The sequence below is a fragment of the Camelus ferus genome, chromosome 3 (assembly GCF_009834535.1).
Source record: "Camelus ferus isolate YT-003-E chromosome 3, BCGSAC_Cfer_1.0, whole genome shotgun sequence".
NCBI lineage: Eukaryota > Metazoa > Chordata > Mammalia > Artiodactyla > Camelidae > Camelus > Camelus ferus.
Genome location: NC_045698.1, coordinates 109023159 through 109046786, shown reverse-complemented (window position 1 = coordinate 109046786; position 23628 = coordinate 109023159). Strand labels below are relative to the sequence as shown.

At 44.7% G+C, this 23628-nt stretch overlaps 1 protein-coding gene across 3 annotated transcripts in view; it reads right to left on the bottom strand.

Annotated features, from left to right (window-relative positions):
- Positions 1-23628, bottom strand: part of GALNT10 (polypeptide N-acetylgalactosaminyltransferase 10) — a 260526-nt gene that overhangs the window by 112764 nt on the left and 124134 nt on the right. For all 3 annotated transcript variants that reach the window (XM_032477168.1, XM_032477167.1, XM_032477166.1), the window contains one exon: positions 1606-1708. Coding sequence is in view for 2 of the 3 variants with exons in the window: in XM_032477167.1 (XP_032333058.1) it covers positions 1606-1708 (103 nt within the window). In the remaining variant the exon portion in view is untranslated. The remainder of the gene's footprint in view (positions 1-1605; positions 1709-23628) is intronic.

The following is a 23628-nucleotide window of genomic DNA, read 5'->3' as shown; positions in this document are numbered from 1 at the left end:
TTCATCACCATATAAAGCTATTATTGACTATATTCCCCATGTGTACATCACATCCCCACAACACTTATTTTACAGCTGGAAGTTTGTACCTTTTAATCCTCTTCACCTATTTCATTCATCTTCCCATCCTTTTCCCTTCTGGCAACCACTAGCTAGTTCTCTGTATCTTTGACTCTATTTCTGTTCTGTTTTGTTTGTTCATTTGTTTTGTTTTGTTTTGTTTTCTTTAGATTCCACATATGAGTGAAATTGTACTGTATTTGTCTTTCTCTGCCCGACTTATTTCACTTAGCATAATGCCCTCAGTGTTTATCCATCTTATCACAAATAGCAAGTTTTTTTAATGAGTAGTATTCCATTGTATATACATACCATGTCTTTATCCATTCATCCATCAGTGGACACTTAGGTTGCTTCCATATCTTGGCTTGGTTATTGTTATTCTTAGTAAGGTCCCCACTGCGTACTTTTTCTTGCTAGTTAGCCCAGAATTCTAATAATTGTGGTATAACTACCTGGAAAATCAGCCCTTTTCAAATGTTTCCTTTCTTAATTCAAGCAGCATCTCCCACCCCTTCGTTTTAAATTGCTGGCATACAGAAAAATGCATGTCACATCTTTAGATTTCCCTGATCATTGGTTATTATATCAGCTCTATTTAGAGCCTTATTATAATCCAGTTTTGTCACAGGGTAACTTTTTTTTTCAAAAAATCAACAGTGGTGGGTAATTTTAATTGAGATAAAACTCAATAAAATACCAATCCCTCCCATTTCCATGGTGTTTCCAGTATTCTACAGCTACACTTTACTTGTCACCTTCACAACATCGCCCTCAAGTTGTCAAAGTAAAGCAGAAGTCCTGCTGACAGATGGGGAAACTGAGGCTGCAAGAGGATGGAATTTATCTGATGGTCACATGGTGGGGAAGCGGTGTCAGAGCTGCTCCCCTGACTCCTAGCCGGGCTGTCTGGAGTGACTCTCCATAATTTCTGTACCACCCCACCAACTCTTACCCACTCCCCAGTGTAACAGGAACTGTCCCAAAGGCTAATTAGTTGAAGAAACCTTCAGCTTAAGCCTACTAAATCCATTCAACCTTGTGGCTGCAGAGCTGGGTAGAGATAAATTCAGGTCTCCAGACCTAGGTTCAAATCCCAAGCCTGCCTCTCTCTCTCTCTGCATGGTTGTAGGCGAATTACCCCACCTCTCTGAGCTCCAGGTCCCTTCTTGTCAAATAAGCTACAAAGGAGGATGAGCAAAGAAAATGCACAAAGTGTGGACCATGGGCCTTGTTCATCGCAGTCATTCAATAAATGTTGGCTCTTATTATTACTACTCCTTATTTTAGGGGTAAAGTATCTTTTAGGAGGGAGACATTTTCTATCACCATAAAGGTAGCAGGGCAAATTCCGGAAGGCAGTGGATCTGGGGATGTGAGTGGAGGAAGGGGTCAGCTAACAGGTGATGAGGGGGATCCTGGGAACCAGGGGAAGGGATGATGGCAAAGGAGACACAGTCAACAGGAGGCCCAGACGTGCCCACTAAACACACAGACACACATACACACATGCAAACACTCTTCACAGGACCGTGCTTTGCATACCTACGCGCTGGGCATCCCTTCTGATGGCTTCTTTGTCATGCCAGTCCTTCAGCTTCTGCCCATCTCCCAAGAAAAAGGTCTTCTTTGGCAGATTGTGTGAGCCCTTAAAAAAAAAAAAAGGCAAAAACTGTGAAAAAGAAGAAAAGAGGAAATAAGTTTTGCCTAACAGAGACCCAGAAATTACACCACCTCAGGAAGCTTTTGGTATTGATTTAACATCTGCCATCATTTGTTCCTTTATTAATTCCCTCAGTGGAGCTTCGTTAGTCCCGCACTGTGCCAGCCAGGTGTGCGAGGGTCAGAAAGATGACGGGCATGCAGTGTCCACCCTCCTGGAACTCACAAACCAGCGGGAGAGAAAACAGATGGCCAGACGTTCCTTTCACGGAAAAGAGAAAGCGACAGGTGTGACGCTGTCCAGCAGAAAACATAACACGAGCCACAAATGTGAGTTGCATATGGAGATTTACAACTTCTCGTATTCACATTAAAAAAAATTTTTTTAAAAAGAGGTGAATTGAGTTTTGGTAATATATTTCATTTAGCTCCATATACTCCATTGAAAATATTATCATTTCAACATGCAGTGGAAAAGACTTGAGGTATTTTTCTTTTTGTGCTAAGTCTTCAAAATCCAGTGTATATTTTACACTTGGGTTCATCTCAATTCAGCTCCATTCCAAGGGCTCGACAGCCCCAGGTGACTAGTGGCTCTGTACTGGACAGGGCAGAGGAAGTGACCCCTGGGTGAGAGCACTGGAGGAAGTGCCACAGGACTTTGTTTCCACCAGGGAGAACTGGGGAAGGTTTTATGGACATGAGGGCCTTTGGACTGGACTTCAGACAAGCCGAAATGAGAGGCAGGCCGAGCACACGGCTGGGGCATAGACTTTCAGGTGTGGGTGGAGCGTAGCAGGGCTAGGCCCAAGGTGCACAGAGCAAGGAGGAGAAGTCAGGTCTAGGTCATCTCTGCAGTCCCAAAGAGGAAGGGAAGAGTTGGCAAATGTGTGTGGAAGGTCTAAACAATCAATCACTCGGACGGCTGAAAGAAGACAGGAATATACGGCAGCAACAGGAGAGCAGTCCCTGGGGGGCTGGGCACTGAAGGCATTTATTATGTGTTCCGGGACGTGAGCCCATCCTGGTGGGCCCATTAGGAAGCAGTTTCCCTAATTAAAGGAGGCTGCATTCCAGTGTCTGGGGTCATCAGAAGGTGCCAGATGCTTTCCCATGCCAAGAATCAAGTCTGAAGGCTTGGCCCCAGAAGGCTTGGCTAAGGAAGACTTCCCAAGGTAACACTGCTCCACACAGCTGTTTAATTATTTTCTGTGTTCACCTAAATGCACAAAGCTTCCCACATCACCTTGCCCATTAAAAACCCCGCAGACCTGCTCTTGCCACTGTGGCAGGCAGCACCCACTAGTCCTATTTCCTATATAATTAACTCCTGAGGCCCTGCACACGTGGCAGGCTGGACCATTAGTACTAACAAGAAGCCACTGGAATAAAATCAACCCCACGCCTGTTTATTAAGGCTCCGGCTGATCCCTGCATTAGCAGATTTTCCACGACGGCTCAATATCCTTACAACAGCTCTGATGACAACCACGATCCTTGGTGTTTCCTCTCCTACAGACCTCTCTGAGTTGCAAGAAGAAAATTCTGAAAGTGGGCATGCTGGAATGTCGTGGTTGGAGAGGGAAGGAAAACTGCAAAAACAAAGGCCACGTGCCTGTAAACAGCTCTCGGGGTCTGAGAAATCACAGGAGCTAAGCTGGAAGTTCCGTCAGCAGGTTGCAGCTGTGTTGAGCTACATTGCTGCAGGAGACCCCTCAGTGCTGCTGTGGGAAGCTGGAGGTTCTAAGAGTTTGACCTCCCCTTCAATCCACCCAGCAATGCATCTGTTTTGTATACAGGGATTCCATGTGGGATTTCATTTTAAAAAGGACCTCTGCTAAAAACAAGCTGACAATCAAACCTCCAAACAAGTGAACACATATACTTAGAGGCTGAGCTGGGGCCACTTCCCCATTTCATGGACAGGAAAACTCAGTCTTGCAATGGGTCAGGGATCTGCCCAAGGTAAATACGATACCTCTAAATGTCACAACTGATCGATTAGGAGCTGTTTAGCCATCTTTCCTCCAGCCCTCCTTCCCAATTCCTTTTCCCTCTTCTGCTAACTAAAGACTGGGAACTTCTTTGACGACTTTAGGTCACTGGTGGAACTAAAGAGGTTCTGCAAACTGAGGCCACCTTAATGGAAGGCACCAATCTAAAGTGGTGTCCAAAATGTGAATGAGCACCACCCAGCCTAGCTGGGAACTTGTTGGCAATGCTGATTCCTGGGCCCCACCCAAGAAGCAGCAGTGGAAACTCCAGGGGTGGGGTTCGGGATTTGAGTTTTAAGTCCTCTGAGATGCTCTGATGCACACTCCAGTTTGAGAATTACTAGTCTAGAATGATGGAGGTCAAAATCCTGCCTGCTGTGTGCTGGTGAGGCCACATCTGGGCTCTTGTACTCAAGATGAGCAGATATTGCTCATTAAAGGTCACATAAACTTTAGATGTGATCACAGTAAACACAATATCTCAGATTTTTTTTTTAATATTGTGGCTTTTGAGAGTTTTTTTTTAATTGCTAGCATGAAAAAATTAAGTTTTTTGTTTGTTTGTTTTAATCAAGATTTTTGGCTTCTCTTGAAAACTCAGAAGACATGTCAATGCTCCGACTGAGCTGGGCCAGCAACAGCAGCTGGCCTGCTAGACAGCACATGGCCCTCCAGTTTGTCACAGTCCCCACCATTCCTTAGTGCCTTTCACCTGGCTCTCATCTCTCATTTGTGTTACTTGCCTGGCCCCAGTGAGCCTGCAATGTGCATACAGGTATGTATTCCGGATGAAGAAGATTAGAAACTGTGTTGTACAAGGGCTAGGAGATGAGAGACCATGGGGTACACAGGAGGATTTATCTTGTTCTGTGAGGTGCCGAGGCTAGAGTGAGTACCAAGGGCAGAAGTTACTGAATGACTGAGAGGTTAGCTTAGATAGAGAAGAAATTCCAAAAGTTGGATTGGTGTTAGGATGAAACAGAGCCACTTGGAAGAAAGCATTAGAGGAAACCAGGAAGAGGATGCTCGCCAGTTCTTCAGAATGTGAAGGAGGGGAGTCAAGTGCTAGGTTAGGGCCAGCGCTTCTCAGATCATCATGCGGAGTACAAACATGTGAGGAGCTTGTTAAGCACAGATTCTGATATAGGAAGTCTGGAGCCTGAGAATCTGCTTTTCTAACAAGCTCCCACATGATGCCACTGATACCCAAAGGACATTTGGAGTGGCAAGGGTTAGGCGATCTTTAAAAGGACATTTCAAGAGTCTAAGATTCCAGGAGGGACACTGTTTTCTCCATATGCTCATGAAATTCTTCCTGCGCTGCTGAGAATGGGGCACAGGATTGAATCCCACAGTTGTGACTGCAGAGAAGTGAACTCCCTTGAATCTCGTTCTCAGAACTGATAGAGTAGAGAACCAAGGTTCCAAAGTTTTAGGAATATTTTTTCTGATGGCATCTACCACCTCGCTGCCTTTGCCTTAGTGATGTATGTCCCTCTGGAGTCATTTCAGACATGGCCTGTTTTATGTGGTCTCATTAGTCCTTACCTCTCTCCTAGATGAAGAGGACTTTGGAACCTGCTGACACAGGCCTTTTGCATGCCTGAGCATGTAGTTAGTAGGGGGTCCGCAAATATCCCACCTAAGCAGCTGCTCAGAAACAATTAGCCCACCCCTCTCCCATCTTATAGATGGGGAAACTGAGGTTCGAAGAGGCCAAGCTACCCAACCCAGGCCACATAAGCAGGCCAGAGGATGAAAGCCATGTTCTTTGACTTCCAGGCTGATTTTGAGTGGAGAGAGTCCTTGCAGTGTGACCTTGGACAAGCTACAAGAGTCACTGGCATCCCGATTTTCCTACCTGGAAGATGGAGACAGCACTACCTGCCCAAAAGGTACTGTCAGATAAACCGAGAAACTCACAAACTGCACATCAGGAGCACTCTCAGAATTTCTACAGAGAATGTGAGTACCAATTCCCTTGGGATTTTACGAATATACTGTAAATTGACATCATCTCATCAAATCACTTTGATATAGGACTCAAGTTTTACTACAAAGGTTAAAAAAATTTCTAATAATAGGTCTGAGCTTTGGGTAAGAGAAAGAATTGGTTTCAATCCTAAAATCACAGAGCGTTCAGAGCCCAAAGGGCCTTTAGAATCCTATCCAGAAATTGTGGTCAGGAATCTCTGAGGTTCATCCATGGAAACCCCACAGATAGATCATTCAAACTATCCCCAATGTTTATCAAGACCTCCTCTGTGCCAGGCACTGTGCTAGGCACTGGGGGTACAGACGTGACAACACAGATCCCGTGTAGGCACTAATGGGGTTGACAGCCAGATCAGTCACTCTCATAGGGTGGTTCTGGGCACACGGAACCCTCATTAGAGATATAAATTCCTGGGCTGTATCATTAAATCAAAGTACCTGGCACAAGAGGCCAGGAAGATAGATTTTTTAAACACATTTCCCATGTGATTTTGATTCACAATAAAGGTGGAAAAGCACTTGTCAAAATCCAGCTGCCTCACTTACAGATATGAAATCTGAGGCTAACAGAGTAGAACAGAGTTGCCCTAAATCCCATAGTTTGCCAGCCCCAAGCACCAAACCAGATCTGGGTGTTCTCTCCCTGGGTTAGACTGTGAGCTCCTGGAAGGCAGAGGCATGTCTGTTTTGATTCATCACTGTGCGTTCCTCGGCCGATACCTGAGGCCCTCGGTAAACATCAGGTGAATGACTGAGTGAATGAGTATGCAACAGTGGGGCTGGAAGTCGAGTCTTATGACTCAGAGCATTCTGATTCCAGAGTTGGAAAAACCTAGGTTTTACTTCGTGGGCAGGTGGACCCCAGTTTCCTTGACTGATAAACAGGGGAAAGTAACTGACTAACCCGCAGGTCGTGGAGAGGATGAAGTGAGCGAATCATCTCCATAGCGCATCCAGCTCAGCGTCTGGGACAAAGTGAGGCCCTCTTCAGTAAAGCAGTACAAGTCATAATGTGCTATTTTTAGAGAAACTTTATGACCTGGTGTTTGTGATGGTCACGTTTGGGGGGAAAGGAGAGGGATGGGAATCTAATAATAAAACTGGGCTCTGCAGTGGGAACGTATTTGACACCTGAGCCCATTTAACTGGCTATTGCTGATAACAGGATTTAGAGAGTTTCCTCATTAACAGGAGGTCATATGCCCATGTGGAAATTCACTGTCCTTTGGGAAAGAAGAAAGTTCTTAGTTAATAGTGGCATTCTACAATAGGAACAATGCCACAGACCCTTTGCAAGAAGAAAAACATGCAACAATGCTTCTCAGAAGACAGCGATTCTTACACAACAGCAATCACTTAATCTTATGCAAAGAGGCACATTTGGATTTCAATCCAGAGGTAATTTTAAGTTTCTTTAATTTGACAGGTCCCGGAATTGTCTATAAAGGCTGTGATTATTTTCCTTCAGCAACTATCTTTTTAAAATTTATTGTGTTTTTTTTTTTGGGGGGGGTAATTAGGTTTATTTATTTATTTTGATGGAAGTACTAGGGATTGAACCCAGGACCTTACGCACACTAGGCATGTGCTCTACCACTTGAGCTGAATCCCCCGACTCCCTGAGCAACCATCTTTTGCTACTTGCCTTCCCCTCTGTTTCCAAATGTCCTTCTGCTACAGGAAGCACAAGGGTTGGGAAGGAGCACAGGGCAAGGGAGGTGAGGGAGAGTTTGTGGAGGTGGCTGGCAGAATTAATGTGGAAATCACATTAAACGATAAATTGGAAATGGATTTCGACTGGCTGCTCTAAACAACTGCTTCTGGTATCTGCATGCTTTTATTTAACATTTCACTGAAAGAATCGATTAGTGTTCAAACAGCCACACTCACACACACACACACACACACAAATGGAATTTTAATCTTTTGTTTAACCACTTTTAGCGTGCCTTACATCCTTTGGAGGGACGGAAGAAAGGTGGTGAAGTGAGCCAACTGTCTTCTGCCCAAGGAGAAAGATCTGTTAAAGTATGTACTCTAATCCCGACACTGCAGATGCGGCATCTTCAGCTCAGAGAGGACACTCAGCTGGCTAGTGTCTTCAAAACAATGGGAAAAGGGCTGTCCCTTTGAAAATGGCAATGCTTAAAGGAAAACTGAGCAAGTCACCTGCTTCACCCAGGGTCTGAGGACGTATAACGGATTAGATTCTGCTGCCAATTTTAGGAGAGTTCCCCCCACTATTAACTCTCCTCTCCAAAAACCCTATAAAAGCGCTGGAATGATTGTGCTTTGAGGCTTAGATGACTCTATATAATTCCAAACATTTGTTTATCTGCTAAGTGGATTATTCTAATAACCTTCATACACACACACAGACACACAGCAAAGCATTCCCCTCAAGGTTGCCTTCAAGGTTACACTTCAAAGAGGGCCAGGTAGGGCTTAATTTAGCCGAAAGCATAAAGTTACTTGAAGCAAGGGGGTTTGGACAATTGGAAAAATCTACTTTGTTCATGAGTTTTAAGGACATAAGATGAACTGTTTTTTTTTTTTTTAATTAATCTTTTTTTGGTGGGGGTAATTAGGTTATTTATTTATTTAATGGAGGTACTAGGGATTGAACCCAGGACCTCATGCATGCTAGGCATGCACTCTACCACTGAGCTATACCCTCCCCCCGAACTGTTTTTATTTATTCATTCCCCCCACAAAAGAGGATGACTTCATTGATGAATTGAAGACCTAAAGAACTGTGGGGGAAATAAAGTAAGATAATTCGTGGCCTCAACAAACAGCATAGATAGAAGAAAGAAAAAAACCACACAACACTGTAACGTGAGTGCCTTGACAGTTGTACAGGTAAATTCTAGAGGTATTTACAAGAGCCAAAGGTGAAATTCTACCTAAGACCATTAGGGGACAATTCCTGCAGAAGTAAGATCTTTGAGAGTTGCTTTGGAGGATGGGTAGGATTTTGACTGGTGGCAATTGGGGAATGGAGTCTAGCTGGAGGGGGATGGAGTCTAGCTCTAGCAGGTGTGGAGAGATGGAGGTTAGAAAGTAAAGGACCTGTTTACATAATGGCAAGGAGCCTGATTTGGATGGGGTGAATAGGATGCAAAAGAGCAGGGAGGCCAGGAAGTCTGGACTGGAATCTGAGGGTCCTACGTTTGAGCTGTTTGGCAGGTGGGAGCCATGAGAGGTGTCTAAGCAAGGAATAGGCTGGAGTAGAGCTCCAAGAATAAAATAAAATGTTACTACCTAGCCACCAGTAATTAACTTTAGAATCCCCCTCTTCCTGGGAGAGATGCAGGGAGAAACATCTTGTTTTCATTCAGAGGAAATTTGCTGGCTGAGGATCACTCCCCGCCACAAGTCAGACTGCAGGGAGCTCACCTAACCCCAGCACTCATCTAGTAGGCTGCTGTTCTGAGAAAACCGACCTTTCATGACAACCAGGACCAAGCAGTATAAGCAATCACACCTAAAGGGTACGATTTATGAATGGACGGGGCACTCTAACCCAGCAACCACAGGAGTGGGCTGGCCCGGCCCACGTCAGGCAGGTCCTGCTGTTCCACCCAACAATCAATTTTCCTCGCTCCAATAACTCTGTGGTCTCAACAGCAGGATGCTGGAATCTGCAGTCTGGACGGGGCCCCTTTCCCTAAGAGGGCGAGCTCATACACAAATAGGAACCGTTGTTTAAAAAGGCTGACAGTACTTCCAAGGGCAGAACCATCCCACCGGTCCAATTCACCCTTTTGTTTTGTGCAGATGGCTTTAGAAAAGGTCATTTGCTTCTTAGGGTGTGAGAGCTCATTAAAACACTTAAACAGCAGAGAGAAAAAGAGCCAAGGTATTTCATAATACCTATTATCTAAAGGGCATATGGAGCCTTCAGTAACTTTTCCCTTTCATTCTAAAAGAATGATTGCAACTTGTATCATTTCCTTCAGAGTAAGTTTCCAAAGGTTTTATCACAGGAAAAACAAGCAAACAACACCACTCTGATAATGTGATAATGTTCATCTGGGTTTCTCACCCATCCATCCATCTCTCCACTTAAATGTTTAATGGATACTAGCACGTGCCAGTCTCTGTGCAAGCTGTAAAGAATACATTGGTGAACAAAACAGATAAGGACCCGGCTCTCATAGAGCTTAGAGTAGTGTGTGTGGCAGCAGGGAATATAGACTTTAATCCAGAACCACAAAGAAATTTAAATAGTTACAGTGGTCTGTGCAAAAAAGAAAGGTACATGGTGCAGAGAGTCCTTTTCATTCAGATCACATCAGCTCAGGAGGGTCTGATCCAGACAGCAAAGTCACAAAAGGCTCCCCTGAAGAAACGGATGGAGTATGATCAGGATTAACTCAGCAGAGAGGAGAACAGAACATTGTGGACAGAGGAAAGGGAGGATGTGCAAAGGCCCTGTGGCTGAGCAAATGTGAAGCACAGGAGGAACTAGAAGAAGAGCAGCATGTGTGCTGCACAGAGAAGGAGGGGAACCCTGGTAGGGATGAGAGGTGGGCAAGGATCAGGACTTTTTCTTTCCCCAGAAGCACCTGGAAATCAAGTATTTTGCAGAAGGTGGCAAGATCAGGGTGCATTTGGAAAGCTCTCTTGTAGCCAAGTGGAGAAGCGATTAGAAGGCCAGGAGGAAGGGTGGAACATGGGGTGGGGGGCTATCACAGCGGTACAGGCAGAGATGAGGCCAGTTTAGACAGCAAGGCAGAAGCGGGACACAAGCATTTTTGTCTTTTCAAAATAGAATCGCAAGGGTCCTGCAAGTCTGCTGTCAAGAAATACAGCCTAGGAACTTGAACACGGGTGATATGTTCATCTTTCAGGTCCACAGATGTGGGGAGGCTGACCTGGGGACTGAGCCTAGATGTCCCCTCACCTAGCCTGTTGCTTGTTTCATCACGTGTTATTCTCAAGTTTTAATCCTGTTCATAGACAGAAAGTCGGGAAGTCAGACCTAATGGAACTGTATCATATATATATTTGAGCTTCAGGAATTCAGTGACACAGGGTCCAAAAGAAAGAGAGAGAAATCTTAACTGGGGAGTCTGGCGGTTATCCTGTCCCTGTGCTCAGCGAGTCTGTACCTTGGATGGTGTCCCCAGGGGCCTCATTCTCTCTGGCCTCTGGTACTGTGAGCACTTTGGTGCCGAGCGAGCCCACTCTTGGAAGATAACTGTTTTCATTACCTCAGAAGGCACTGCAATGACTTCAACCAAAGAAATAGTCATCAGTTTTAATGCTGGAGGGAAAACTGCATAAATTGGGTTTCTGAGAGGTGGTTTGTCTTTACATTCCATGGGTGACTGTCGAGGGTGATTCTGATTTTATGCTATTTTCACCTTAAGTGAGTTTATGATAACCTAATCCTTTCAAAAGATGAGACTTTACTATTATTATCATGATAGCCACTTTGTAGATGACAAAACTGAGGCTTGGAGAGAAAATCGATAGGAAAGTGTTCTGCAAACTGCCAAACACCACATGAGTGCAATCATCACAGCGAATGGTTCTGAGCACACACGTCGGCCCACTGATCCCACGTCTCCGTGCCTGGAAAGGTGCGAGGGGCCTGCTCGGCTCTCAGGAAAGGACAACTTGTGGAAGTGAATCTTATGTCTGTGCCTTGTTCACAAGGGGTCTTGAAAATCTCAGTCTAGCTGACATGTAAACAACCCGAGGAAGCCGTCTAAAAAGCATTCTTCTCAGAGGCTTGGCGAATGGAGCAAAACTGAGGGTCATTACATCGCTCTGCAGAGCAGATCTGGCTGGGTCAAGGGGAAGGCAGGCAAAACTGGTAGGCTGAGCAGAAGGCAAGTTCCAGCCTTCCAGGGACCAAAAAATGGCCGCAAACACATCCCGTCAGTTGGGGAATTAGGGCTGAGCTACCAAGTAATAGACTAGTCGCTCTATTAATAGTAATAACTACAATCATAATCGCCTACATTCTGAAGACAGCAAAACAAAGTCTGTAAGAGCACTTGCTTTGGAGTCAGAAGCACTTAAGCTTGCGACACAGTTCTACTGCTTACTAGCTGTGCGACCTTAGGCAAGTGACACTGTTTTTCCAAACTGTGGTTCCTCCGTTGTAAAATGGGAGCTTTCAACAGTATCTAACGGCAGGGTTACTGTGAGAAGTGACGCTCTCAACAGTGTCTGGTATTTAGGAAGCACTAAAAATCATAGCTACCATTATTAGTTATTATTTGGATAGCCCTTTGCAACTTACAAAGCATCTTTACCTGTATTATCCCATTTCTTCCTCACAGTCATGCCAGGACAAAGGCAGGCACTGCTGGCCTACTGTAATACCTTTTCCCATGGGTCCCAGACCCCAAGAATCCTTCTCAACACTGTACTCCTCGCAGCCCTTACTAGTCAACTAAGGCTGGCCAGAGGACAGGACAGGACCCAACAGCCACACCTGCCTTAAGCTGGAAGAGCGAATTCCCAAGTACACCGGGCAGGTAGTGGCCCACTGGTTGATGTCTTCAGGCTGGCTTGCTGCTCACTGCTTGCAAAGGTGCCCCGAGGCAGGGGGAAGGAGAGAAGCAGAAGGTGGTGGAGGGCTGTCCCCTCCTCTGGTGCTGCCCTCCCCTCATCCACAACTGCTAGGGGCCCCCTTGTGCCATGCCTCATAGTCACAGGACCAGAATGCTGAGTGGCAGCTGAGATGCTGTCTCCTCTGATGGGCCACTGGGCCCAGGAATCCTTTCTCTGTTACAGCACACAGATGGTCCCTGAGATCGACTTGGGCACTTACGGGATAGGAAGCTCCCTTCCTCCATACAGATGACTGTAGGTCTCAGAAAACTCCTCCTAGTACTGAGCTCCTTGGGCTCCTTCCTGGCCCACGAGGGAAGTCTCTGACTAGACTACGACCCTGGTCTCCTCCACCTGCCATCCTGGAACGTCTGAACTCCTCCCCCCTCTCCATTTCTCTTGAGGTGTAAGCCACAAAGGACTCTGAAACTCTGAACAGTACCTCCACCTCCCCAACCCCCACCTTACTCTCACTTTGGCATCGTCATCCTTAAATAATGAGCTCCTAGACATACAGTGCCCCAAGCAGCATATGCAGGTGTACCCACGATGGCACAAAGGATGGTCTTCTCAGAACACACGACTCTGCTATGAAAGTAGCCACTCCTGCAGAGATGAATCCAAATCCTCAGACAAGCTTTCCCTGATCTCCCGGGCTAGACCACAGTCCCTGGGGGTGCCCTTAGAGCTCCTTTGTGATTTCACATTCATTCAGGGGGCTTATTTCATTAGTCCGTCTCTCCTCATATTGTGAGCTCTGTGAGGGTAGGAGACAGCAAATTCTGTCAACTGAATGAACGAGGAGACATCTTTGCTTTATCTTCTCTAGATGAAGGAAGGTCATCCGTGATTAGGCAGTCTAATACAGTCACAAGGATTTCATACAATAAGGGGTTCTGAGGATTAAATTTATCCTCTGACTAAATGGCTTCAGGTCAACCTAATGGCTATAAAACTACCTAGGGCTGGCTCACCAGATCCTAAGGTGATTTGTAAAAGATGCAACAGGCTTTGAACACTTCCACCTTTCTTTCTCCTTTCATTTTCAAACTGTTTCCTTTCTGGATTCCTAACCTTTAGGTTGTGGCAGAAACTGCTATATGTTCCCCAGCAGCTGTTCTCTTCTTCCACGGTAACAGGGATTTCCGCCGGGAATATGACTGCTCAGACTAAAGATGGTATCTCCCAGACATCCTCGCAGCTTGAGGTGGTCCAACTGGGTTCTATCCAGTGATATAGTGAGATAGTGAGGACAGGAGCTGTGCAGCTCTCCATGGAACCCACCTGAAGAAATCACTGGTGTGCACCTTTCCCCTCTTCTTTATTCCTTCAATCTTGCTGCCCAGAATGCAAATGCCACCATACTGGATCACTGGATGGCGATCGAAAGCCTAGGGATGGTGAAGCTATTTGTGGGAAGAAACCTAGGTTCCTGAGGAATTTACAGAGCAGAACCATCATACCAGCCTTGGGCTGCAAATCTCCAGACTTTTTAAAGTCAGAGGAAAATAAACTTCTTTTGCGTTTAAGCCATTCAGATCTAATCTTAACTGATACAAGCTTCTTCTCTTGAGGCCTGAAATCCTGAGAAGCAACTTGGTGCGGTGAAGAGGACCCTGAAGGAGAACCCAGAAGACCCAAGTTTCAGACTCCTCGCTCTGTGTTTATGAACAGTGAGACGGGAGGCAGGTCCCTTGTCTTTCTAGGTCTCCATTCTTTGACTGCAGAATGGAGTCAAAGTAACACGGTTAACTTGACATGGTTATCTATTTTTAAAAATCCTAAGGACTCTACAAAAACACTAGTAGGACTAATGAGTTCAGCAGTGTCACAGGATACAAAGTTGACCTATGAAAACCAATTGTTTCTAAATACCAGCAGTGAAACATTGGAAATGGAAATTAAAAAAAATACCACTTACAATGGCATCAAAAATACTAACTACTTAAGGGATAAATTTAACAAAACTGTGCAAGACCTATTCACTGAGAACCACAAAATACTGCCGAGAGAAGCCAAAGATCTAAACAAAGAGAGAGATATATCAAATTTATGGATCAGAAGACTAGATGTTAAAATGTCAATCTTCTCAAAATTCATCTAGAGACTCAGTGCAGTCTTTGTAGAAGCTGACATGCACGGGCTCTAGAAGAACAGCTAAAACCAATTTAGAAAAAGAGGAGTAAAGTTGGAGAACTTAATATGTCCTAATTTCAAGGCCTGCACTAGGGCTACAGTGACCAAGGGAGGATGGTTCTCGAGTAAAGAAAGAGATGTGATCAACGGGAATGGAGTGGAGAGTCCAGATATGTAAGAAGCTGGTTATGAACAAAGGTGGCTACGGAAATCCAATGTGGAAAGGATAATCTTGCCAACACATGGTGTCCAAAAATTAGGTATCCATATGCCAAAAAATAAACCTCAACCCTTACTCACAGCATACACAAAACTTAGAATGGACAACAGACCTACACATAAGAGCCAAACTATAAAATTTGTAGAAGAAAATATGCAAGCAAATTTCAGTGACCTGGGTTTAGGCAAAGGGTTCTTTTTTTTTTTTTTTTTTTTTTAAATATTAAGAGAAGTCTTTATTCTGGGGAACCTCAGGACTTGATTAGGACTACTGCCCCTTAACCCACAAAGTGTTTTCCGTAGGGGCTGTACCAGTTTGCATTCCCACCAACAGTGCATCAGCATTCTCTTTTCTCCACAGTCTCATCAACACTTGTTATCCCCCACTGTTAACACCTTGCATTACCATGTTGCATTTGCCAAAACTAAGAAACCAGCATTAGTACACTACTGATAACTAAACTCCAGACTTTGAGTCTCACCATTTTTTCTATTAATGTCCTATTTCTGTTCCAGGTTTTAATACAGAGCACCACATTACAGTTAGTTGTCATATCTTCCCAGACTCCTCTGGTCTGTGACAGTTTCTCTGATCGTCCTTGTTCTTGTTTCTTTTCATGACTTCAATAATCTTGATAAGCACTGGCTAGGTATCCTGTATAATGTCCCCCAATATGTGCTTGTCTGGTGTTTTTTGTTTTGTTTGGTTTGGTTTTCATGATTTGACTTGGGTTATGAGATTTGGGGGAAAATACCACAAAGATGAAATGCTCCTCAACACATCACATCCGGGGTTCATGATTTCTGGATGATGACCCTAGTGATATTCACCATTACCACCTGTATAAAGTTGTGGTTGCCAGGTTTCTCCATGGTGAAGTTACTGTTTTTTTCTCTCACTACTCTGATTTTTGGAAGCAAATCCCTAAGTGTAGCCCACTTTCAAGTGTGTATAAGTGTGGTGGCGGGTGGCGGGTGAGAATTAAGCTCCACTTCTTGGATGGGGGAGAATCTACATGTATTTTTTTCAATTCTAAGGGTTCTTAAATGGGTCACAAGCAGTGTAAAATATGGATAAACTGGAATTTATTAAAAAGCCTTTGTTCTTCAAAGGGCAAGCCATGCACTTGGAAAATACACCTGCAAAACAAGTATTTGATAGAGGACTTACATTCAGAATGCATAAAGGACTCTTAGAGCTGAACATCGCTAGTCACTAGGGAAACGCAAATCAAACCCACAGGAGGTACCACTTTACACCTACCAGGATAGGGAAATAACAAGTGTTGGCAAAGAAACTGGAACCCTTGTGCACTGCTGGTGGGAATGTAAAATGGTACAACCTCTGCGGAAAAGTTTGGTGGTTTCTCAAAAGCTTAAACATAGAAGTATCACATGACCCAGCAATTCCACGCCTAGGTATGTCTCCAAAAGGAATGAAAGCAGGGACTCAAACAGATATCTGCGTGCCAGCGTTCACAGCAGCATTGTTCACAAGAGTCAAAAGGTAGAAATAACGCAAGTGTCCATCAACAGACAAAGGGATAAACAAAATGTAGTACATACATACAATGGAATATTACTCAGCCATAAAAAGAATATCATTTTGAAATATGCTACAACATGGATGGACATCAAAAATACTATGCCTAGTGAAATAAGCCAGACATGGAAGGGCACATATTATATGATTCCACTTATGTGAGGCATCTAGAATAGGCAAACTCATAGAGACAGAAAACAGAATAGAGATCATTTGGCAGAATGGGGGAGTTACTGTTGGGGATGATGACAAACTTCTGGGTATAGTGGTAATGGTTACACAGCATTGTGAATGTGTTTAACGCCACTGAATTATATACCCTTATGAACGGTTAAAATGATAAACATTATGTATATTTTACCACAATAAAAAAATTACACCTCCTTCCTCCCTGTACCCCTACCCTGCCTCTCTCCCCAAAAGCTAATCCTTGCAATTTTCAACCCTTACATATTCTAATACTCTCTTGGAGACACACTGGACGTATATTAGCATATTAAAGGCTCTGCGAAGTCTCACAAAAAAGAAAGCCGCCTAACTGCTTAATCCAGTATTTCGTAAATTTATTTGATGAGGCGTTTCCCCCACCCACCCCACCCCCTCCAGCTAGAGAATGATTAATATCCTCAGGAACTCATAGACCTCGTTTTGAAACACTAGGCTAATAATGACGGGGTTTATGAGGGAGAACACAACAGGGTTCCTCCCCTCTGCAATCAGTTTTCTGGATTTTTCTTTAAAGCACATAGACATGAAACAACTACAAAAGGTTTCAAGTTGACATACTGATTTGAAAGAAAGGAAATAAAGTTTATGATAATATCAGATTCTTCAAAAAGAAAGTTGCAGTCAACAGCCGAAGCATCTGCCATCCATCTGTTTACTCACCCGTCCGCTCATCCATCTATTCACTCTGCTAATAATCCTTTATTGTGCAACTACTCTTTGTTGGCCTTGGGTTAAGTGCTTCAGGGAATATCATGAAAGACGTGGTTTTTGTCTATGTTAAAGGCCCGATGTGAAATCATTTCATTCTAAAAACTGCTACTGGAACTGGGAAAATAATTTATTCTCCCAGAGTAATTGTTCTGGGAACAGTTCTGCAGAGCACACTGGGGCTGGGCTTTGAAGGATGAGTATAATGCGGGCTGGGGACGGCGCTGCAGGAGCCAAGGTGATAAGGTTGCCCAGAAATGCTCCTCTTTTGTCTTCTACTCACATGGAAGACTGTAGACTGTTTCAGAAGCCTGGCTTCTCAGAACTCTGGTTAATGGACCACCTTACATTTTCCAGATGGTCTCTCATACATAAATTTCTCCAAAAACCTTTGCTTAGCTTGAGAAACAATGGATTTGAAGTTGTGGGGTGGGGCTCATGTTCTTTTATTCTAGAGAATTCAGTACGATTTCTCAGGATGACTGTGGGAGATAGACTGAAAAAGTGGCCCCAATCCTCCACCCCTCCCTGTGTCCATAAGCTCTGCAAGCCCATGGCTCCTCCTATCAAGAGATGGAGTCTGTCTCCCCACCTTCTCAGTCTGGACAGGCGTGGTGACTTGCTTTGGACAAAAGAAGGAGGCAAAAGTGACAATGTGCCAGTTTTGAGCCTATGCGTCTACGAGTTGCACTCTTTCACCCTCTTTTTTATTCTTCTGCCTCCTCTAAGGAAAACAAGCCTAGGCTAGTATGCTGAAAGGATGGGAGGGCCAGCTGGAAGAGGAAATAGGTGGAGAGGCACTGATGTTGTACTGGACCAGCTGACAGCCAGCCAACCCCCAAAGATATGAGAGCCCAGCCAAGGCCCACAGAGCCGCTGAGCCCACCCATGGCTGATCAGAGATGCATGAGAGAGTGCAGCCAAGACCAGAGAAATCCCCCAACTAACTTGCAGACCCGTAAGCAATAATACATGATTGTTGTTGGAAGTCACTGAGCTATGGGGTAGTCTGTCATGCAGCATTGTTTGTGGTCACAGAGAAGCAATAAAATGACTTTAGTGAGGATTCAGAAGATTCAGTTCAGTTTTGTGTTTGCACCCAAAGGTGCCCAATAGAAACATAAATCTTGGAATCCTGTCCTCTGCCTTATTTTTGAAAGACCCCAATCACACCTGTCTTACACCATTCAGTTCAAATACCACATCCTCAAGAAACAGTCTATCCCCCTCTACTTACACAGTAATCTTTTCTCCCACTGACCTCTCAATGCACTCTCTCTACCTTTCTCTTTTTTGAAGTTAGCCCTTAAGGTTAAGGTTATAAATTATAGCTATTTGTATACATGTCATTCCTCTCTCCTGGGTTCTAAACCAGTGCTTTCAAACTACCTGTGATGAAGAACTCCTTACTTTATTTTCATTTTGAATTCACTGCGAACCAAACCATCTGTGGTAGGCAGAATCCTAAGCATGCCTTCCAGTCACCCTCATCCTCTTACACTCCCCTCCCCTTTGCGTGTGGGCAGAACCTTGGAACATGATGAGATATTACTCCTCTGATTACGTTGTGTTACATGGCAAAAGGGGATTATCCAGCTTGACATAATTTAGTCACAAAAAGAAGAGTTTTCTCCATCTGGCTGTATAAAAAGTCCAAATGATTCAAAGGGTGAGAAGAATTGGACGCGGTGTCGCTGGCTTTGAAGATCCAGACCCCAGGGGCCATGTGTGGGTGGCCTCTAGGAGCGGAGAGCAACCCCTGGCTGACAGCCAGCAAGGAAATGGGGACCCCAATCCTGCAAACACAAGCAACAGAATCTACCAAAAACCTGAATAAGCCTGGAAGTGAATTCTTCCCCAGACCTCCAGACACAAGCCCAGACTGGCAACAACACCTTGATTTCAGCCTTGTGAGACCCTGAGCAGAGAACCCAGTTGCGTCAACTTGGACTCATGACCTAAAATAAAAGACTTTGAGCTAAATAATGTGTATTGTTTTAAGCCACTAAATTTGCACTCATTGTTACACAGCAACAGAAAACGAATACACCTCTGTGTAGTGTGGCTGATTGTGTTTTCCAAAGGTGAGTGCAGCAAAATCTTATGTCCCATGTGTTCTTCTAGAACCTTCCCATAAGCCTATTAAGTGGTGAGATCTAGGTTCCCCTCCCTTTAAAGTTGGGCAGAACTTTGTGAATCCTTCAGCCAACAGAGTTTCTCAGCAGCAGAGATGCAGTGTGACATCCGAGACTAGATCATAATAAGGCCACGCACTTCCACCTTGCTCTCCTAGGACACTGGCCATTGGAACCCAGCCACCATGCACCCTGGCAGAGAAGCAAAGGCCAGCACCAACAAGCCAGCCATGTGAGTGAGCCATCCTGGAAGCGGACCATCCGGCCCTGGCAGAGCCACCCTGTAGGCACTGTATGGAGCACAGGTGAACTGTGCTGTCCAGCCCTGCTCAAATCGTAGATTTATGAGCAAATAAATGACTGCTGTTGTTCAAATCCATTAGGTGTTGGGGCAGTTTGTTAAAGAGCAATAGTAACTAGAATGCGTATACAGCTTGCGCCTGGTGTCACTCACCACGAGTTCGACAACATGTGAACTCATCTATATCCATGCAACAAAACGCGTCCATTGAGCAGGCACTGGCTGTCAAGGCAATGTCTGATTGCCATAAAAGTTTCTAAATGTTCATCTTCAATTTCTATGTTTATCTCACCGTGAACTGGCACCATTCTTCAGTCAACACTCAGGGCCGCCTGGCTATAGAAGATCTCTGGACCACGCCCAAGCTTATTCATCTCTGTGTCATCCCAAATGCCTAGTAAAATTCTTGGAAATAGAAGGGGTTTGGTAGATCTTTACGGAGGGAATAGAACATTCAAAGAAAGCTGAGGCTGGAAGCTCAACTCACTCATTCTATTTATTTATTTATTTATTTATTTATTTATTTATTTATTCACTTATTTATTTATTATTTTTTATTGATATGTGTAGTCAATTTATAATGTTAGTTTCAGGTATACAGCAAAGTGATTCAGTTATACATATACATATATATGAGTGTGTATACACACATACACACACACATTCTTTTCCATTACAAGCTCATTACAAGAAATTGAACATAGTTCCCTGTGCTATACAGTAGATCCTTGTTTTATTTGTTTTATATATAGTAATGTGTATCTATTAATCCCAAACTCCTAATCTATCCCCTCTAATTTACCACCTCCACCCCCTGCCCCAGGTAACCAGTTTGTTTTCTATGTCCATGAGTCTATTTCTGGCTTGTAAATAAAATTTGTACCTTTTCTTTCTTTCTTTTTTTAAGATTCCACATATAAATGACATATGACATTTGTCTTTCTCTGTCTGGCTTACTTCACTTAATATGATCATCTCTAGGTCCATCCATGTTGCTGCAAATGGCATTATTTCATTCTGTTTCATGGCTGTCAACTCACTCATATTATAGATGGCAATGTGGTGATCCAGAGTGATGAAGGGATACATTCAGGGTCTTGGGAGGAGCAAGTGGCAGGGCCATGATAAAGGCACAGAATTCCTGAAACCTTCTAATCTAGGCTTTACCAACCACTGCCTACGTGTGAAGACGGCTGGCAGGTGTAAGAGGAAGGAGGCTGCTGAAAAGGTAAGCGTATGCCTGCCCATGTAAAGGTGGGGACAGTGGCCACCCAGCCCCGAGTGACTGTTGCCAAGTGAAGGCCCGTGAAAACAGATGCTCAGTTTTTAAAGAGAATCTGGAAAATTCAGATTTCTAGAGACTACTTCTTGATTTTTAACATATTATCTGCATAAACAAATATGTTTGCATGCTAGATTTGGTCCAGCAGGTCACCAATTTGCAATTCCTGAGCACTTCTAATTTACAAGTACAGAAGCTGAGGTCCTGAGAGGTTGCAGACTTAACTAAGAATACATAGGAAGAAACAGCAAGGCCATTTTCTGACCTGTCCAGGAACTTGGTCATGATGATGATGAGTATTACCAACATTTACTGAACCCCTGCTATGGGCACAGCACTATGCCAGGCACTTACACCTCCAACCTCATTTAATCCTTGTGACAGTCCTAGACAGTAGGCACAAATATTTCCCCTTTTTACAGATTCAGCAAGAGGCTCAAAGAAGCTAAGTAACTCACCAAGATCATAGCGTAAATAAGCAGTGGGTCTTCATTCCTAACCACACTTCTACAAGATGAATGAATCTTCTCCCACCTCGCACCGTTTCACTGACCCCTAAGCCTCCCGCCTATCGAAGCCCCAGCTTCAGTTTTACCTGGAAGAGATGCAAAATCCATTTGTTAACATTTCTCTATCATCCCAACCCAGGAGAGGCCATCTAAGGCTGACCTGTTTCCTATCCCCCAGAGTCTGAGTGACAGCCTGTGCACAGCTCAGCCTTCCCAGGTGCTGACTCCCAAGAGGGGCAAGGTGCGTCTGCAGCTGTGCAGTGAAAGCAGCAGTTTGTGCCTTAGGGCGAGGATGCCCCAGGTTCTTTGCTAAATATAAAGGAAGCATAGGACTGGCGAGGTGGGAGGGACCTAAGAGAAATCATTTAGACCTGGCATTTCCAAACTATGGTTCAACGGATCCCTTGGAGATGCTGCAACTGGGAGCTGGAGGCAGGTGAGTCCTGGCAAAAGGGGCTCTGATTTCTTCTTTGTCCTACATTCATTAGTCTTCCAAGTAAGATTATATGACAAGTGTTCTACCACTGAAAAACAAGTTTGAAAACCAATGATCTAAGCCAACTCTTTCACTGCATTTTTAAAAAGACAAACCCTATAATTTGATTTGCAATTATAAAAATAATAAAGGCACATGGTGAAGGATTCAAAAAGTCAAAAGGGTATACAATGAAAAATAAAAATCTCTTCCCACTCCCAACTCCCAGACCCACTCCCTAGAGATAAGCACTATTAACAATTTATTGAGTATTCCTTCCAGAATTTTTTATAAGGAAACTGAGCCATTGAGCTTGGCTTGTCTGAGATTATCCAGCCAGGGCTATTTATTGGACATTATGCTCCTGGCATTTCTCTCTTCCTCTGAAAATTGCAAAAGTCTTAAATGTTTCCCCAGATTGCAGACTCTCTCCTCAATCCACCTGCAGCTTCAGAAACCATACATTATGCATCTTCTGGCCTCACTCACTGAACAGGAAAATTTCATGTCTTTTTCATGTGACCATATTTCCCCACGGTCTTTGCTTTACATGGTGGAGAAATAACCAGAATCACGTTTTCAGCTGGCCAGTATTCAGGCCAAGAGCGGCAGATGTAAAAGTGCACGTTCAGCAAGCTGTGGGGGCCGCTGGACAGGAATTCTGGCTGAACCAAAGTCCTGGAAGGGACAACACCTCCATATCCTTGGCCCTAAGAGAGCCTCCAACAGCTCTGGTTCCTCTCTGGGTCCAAAGCCGACCTTTCCACTGGTCTCCCAGCCCTCAGGCAGCTGCCCCCAATTCCTAACTTTCCTGTCTGCTTCCTGTGCCTTCATGGTTCTCTTGGCATTCTCCCTCTGGGTCCCTTCTTTTCTCTCTGCCTCCCATCCTGGACCCATCTTCAGGCTGAGTCCATTTCCTTCCTGGTAGTAAAGAGCCCATGAGAAGACAGAGCACCCAGACCCTCTTTCTCTCCTCGAGAAGACCCAGAGGGCCAACATTTATTGGGCTTCCTATATGACAGTCTATGCTAGGCAATTTACAGGCCTTAGTCTCACAGCAAGCCTGGAAGGTGGCACTACTATTGTCGTCCCATTACAGATGAGGAAACTGAGTAGGAAGTGGTAGCTGGCACAGGAACACAGAGCTGGCTAAGCCAAGGCTCAGGATGGACTTCTTCAAGCTCCTAAAGCTGGGAGTTGCCTCTGACCCAAGGCCTCTGATGTCACATCTGCCAATTACAATGCCCACATCTTGTTCCCAAAGGAGACAAAACACCCCAGCAGACTATCAGCAACTTCCGCCTCCCTGTTATCCAACAACCTAGCTCCTTCTCAAGACTCTTGAATTGGAGTCTGAGCATGAGAAGGCCACAGATCGGTGAAGAAACTGATCCACGTTACTTGTCAGCAGAGGTGCAGATGCTCTGCTGTTGCCTTGGTTACCTGCCTGGAGCTTAAGCCACTACCGATCACTCCCCATTTACCTTCATTAATCAGACTGGCGTGGCTCCCTCTAGAAGGGGCTCTGCCTTCCCTGTGCCCCTGGATAAGCAGGGAGGTTTGGAAGCCCTTCCTGGCTGAAGTCCTGCGGGCAGGCAGCCCTGGAGGCCAGTGTGGGTAGGAAGAGGGGCCACCAGGAACCAGGGTGGGAAAAGAGAGGCTCACTGTCAAGGGCATTTGCTTGCGAGGAAATTTCAACTATCACTCAGAAGGCAGAAACACACTGCCGGGCAGGGCCTAATTATAAGTTGTATTATTCGGGCTATTCAAAAGGAAGGCGTGAGACCTGAGAAAATAGCTGTCTCAGA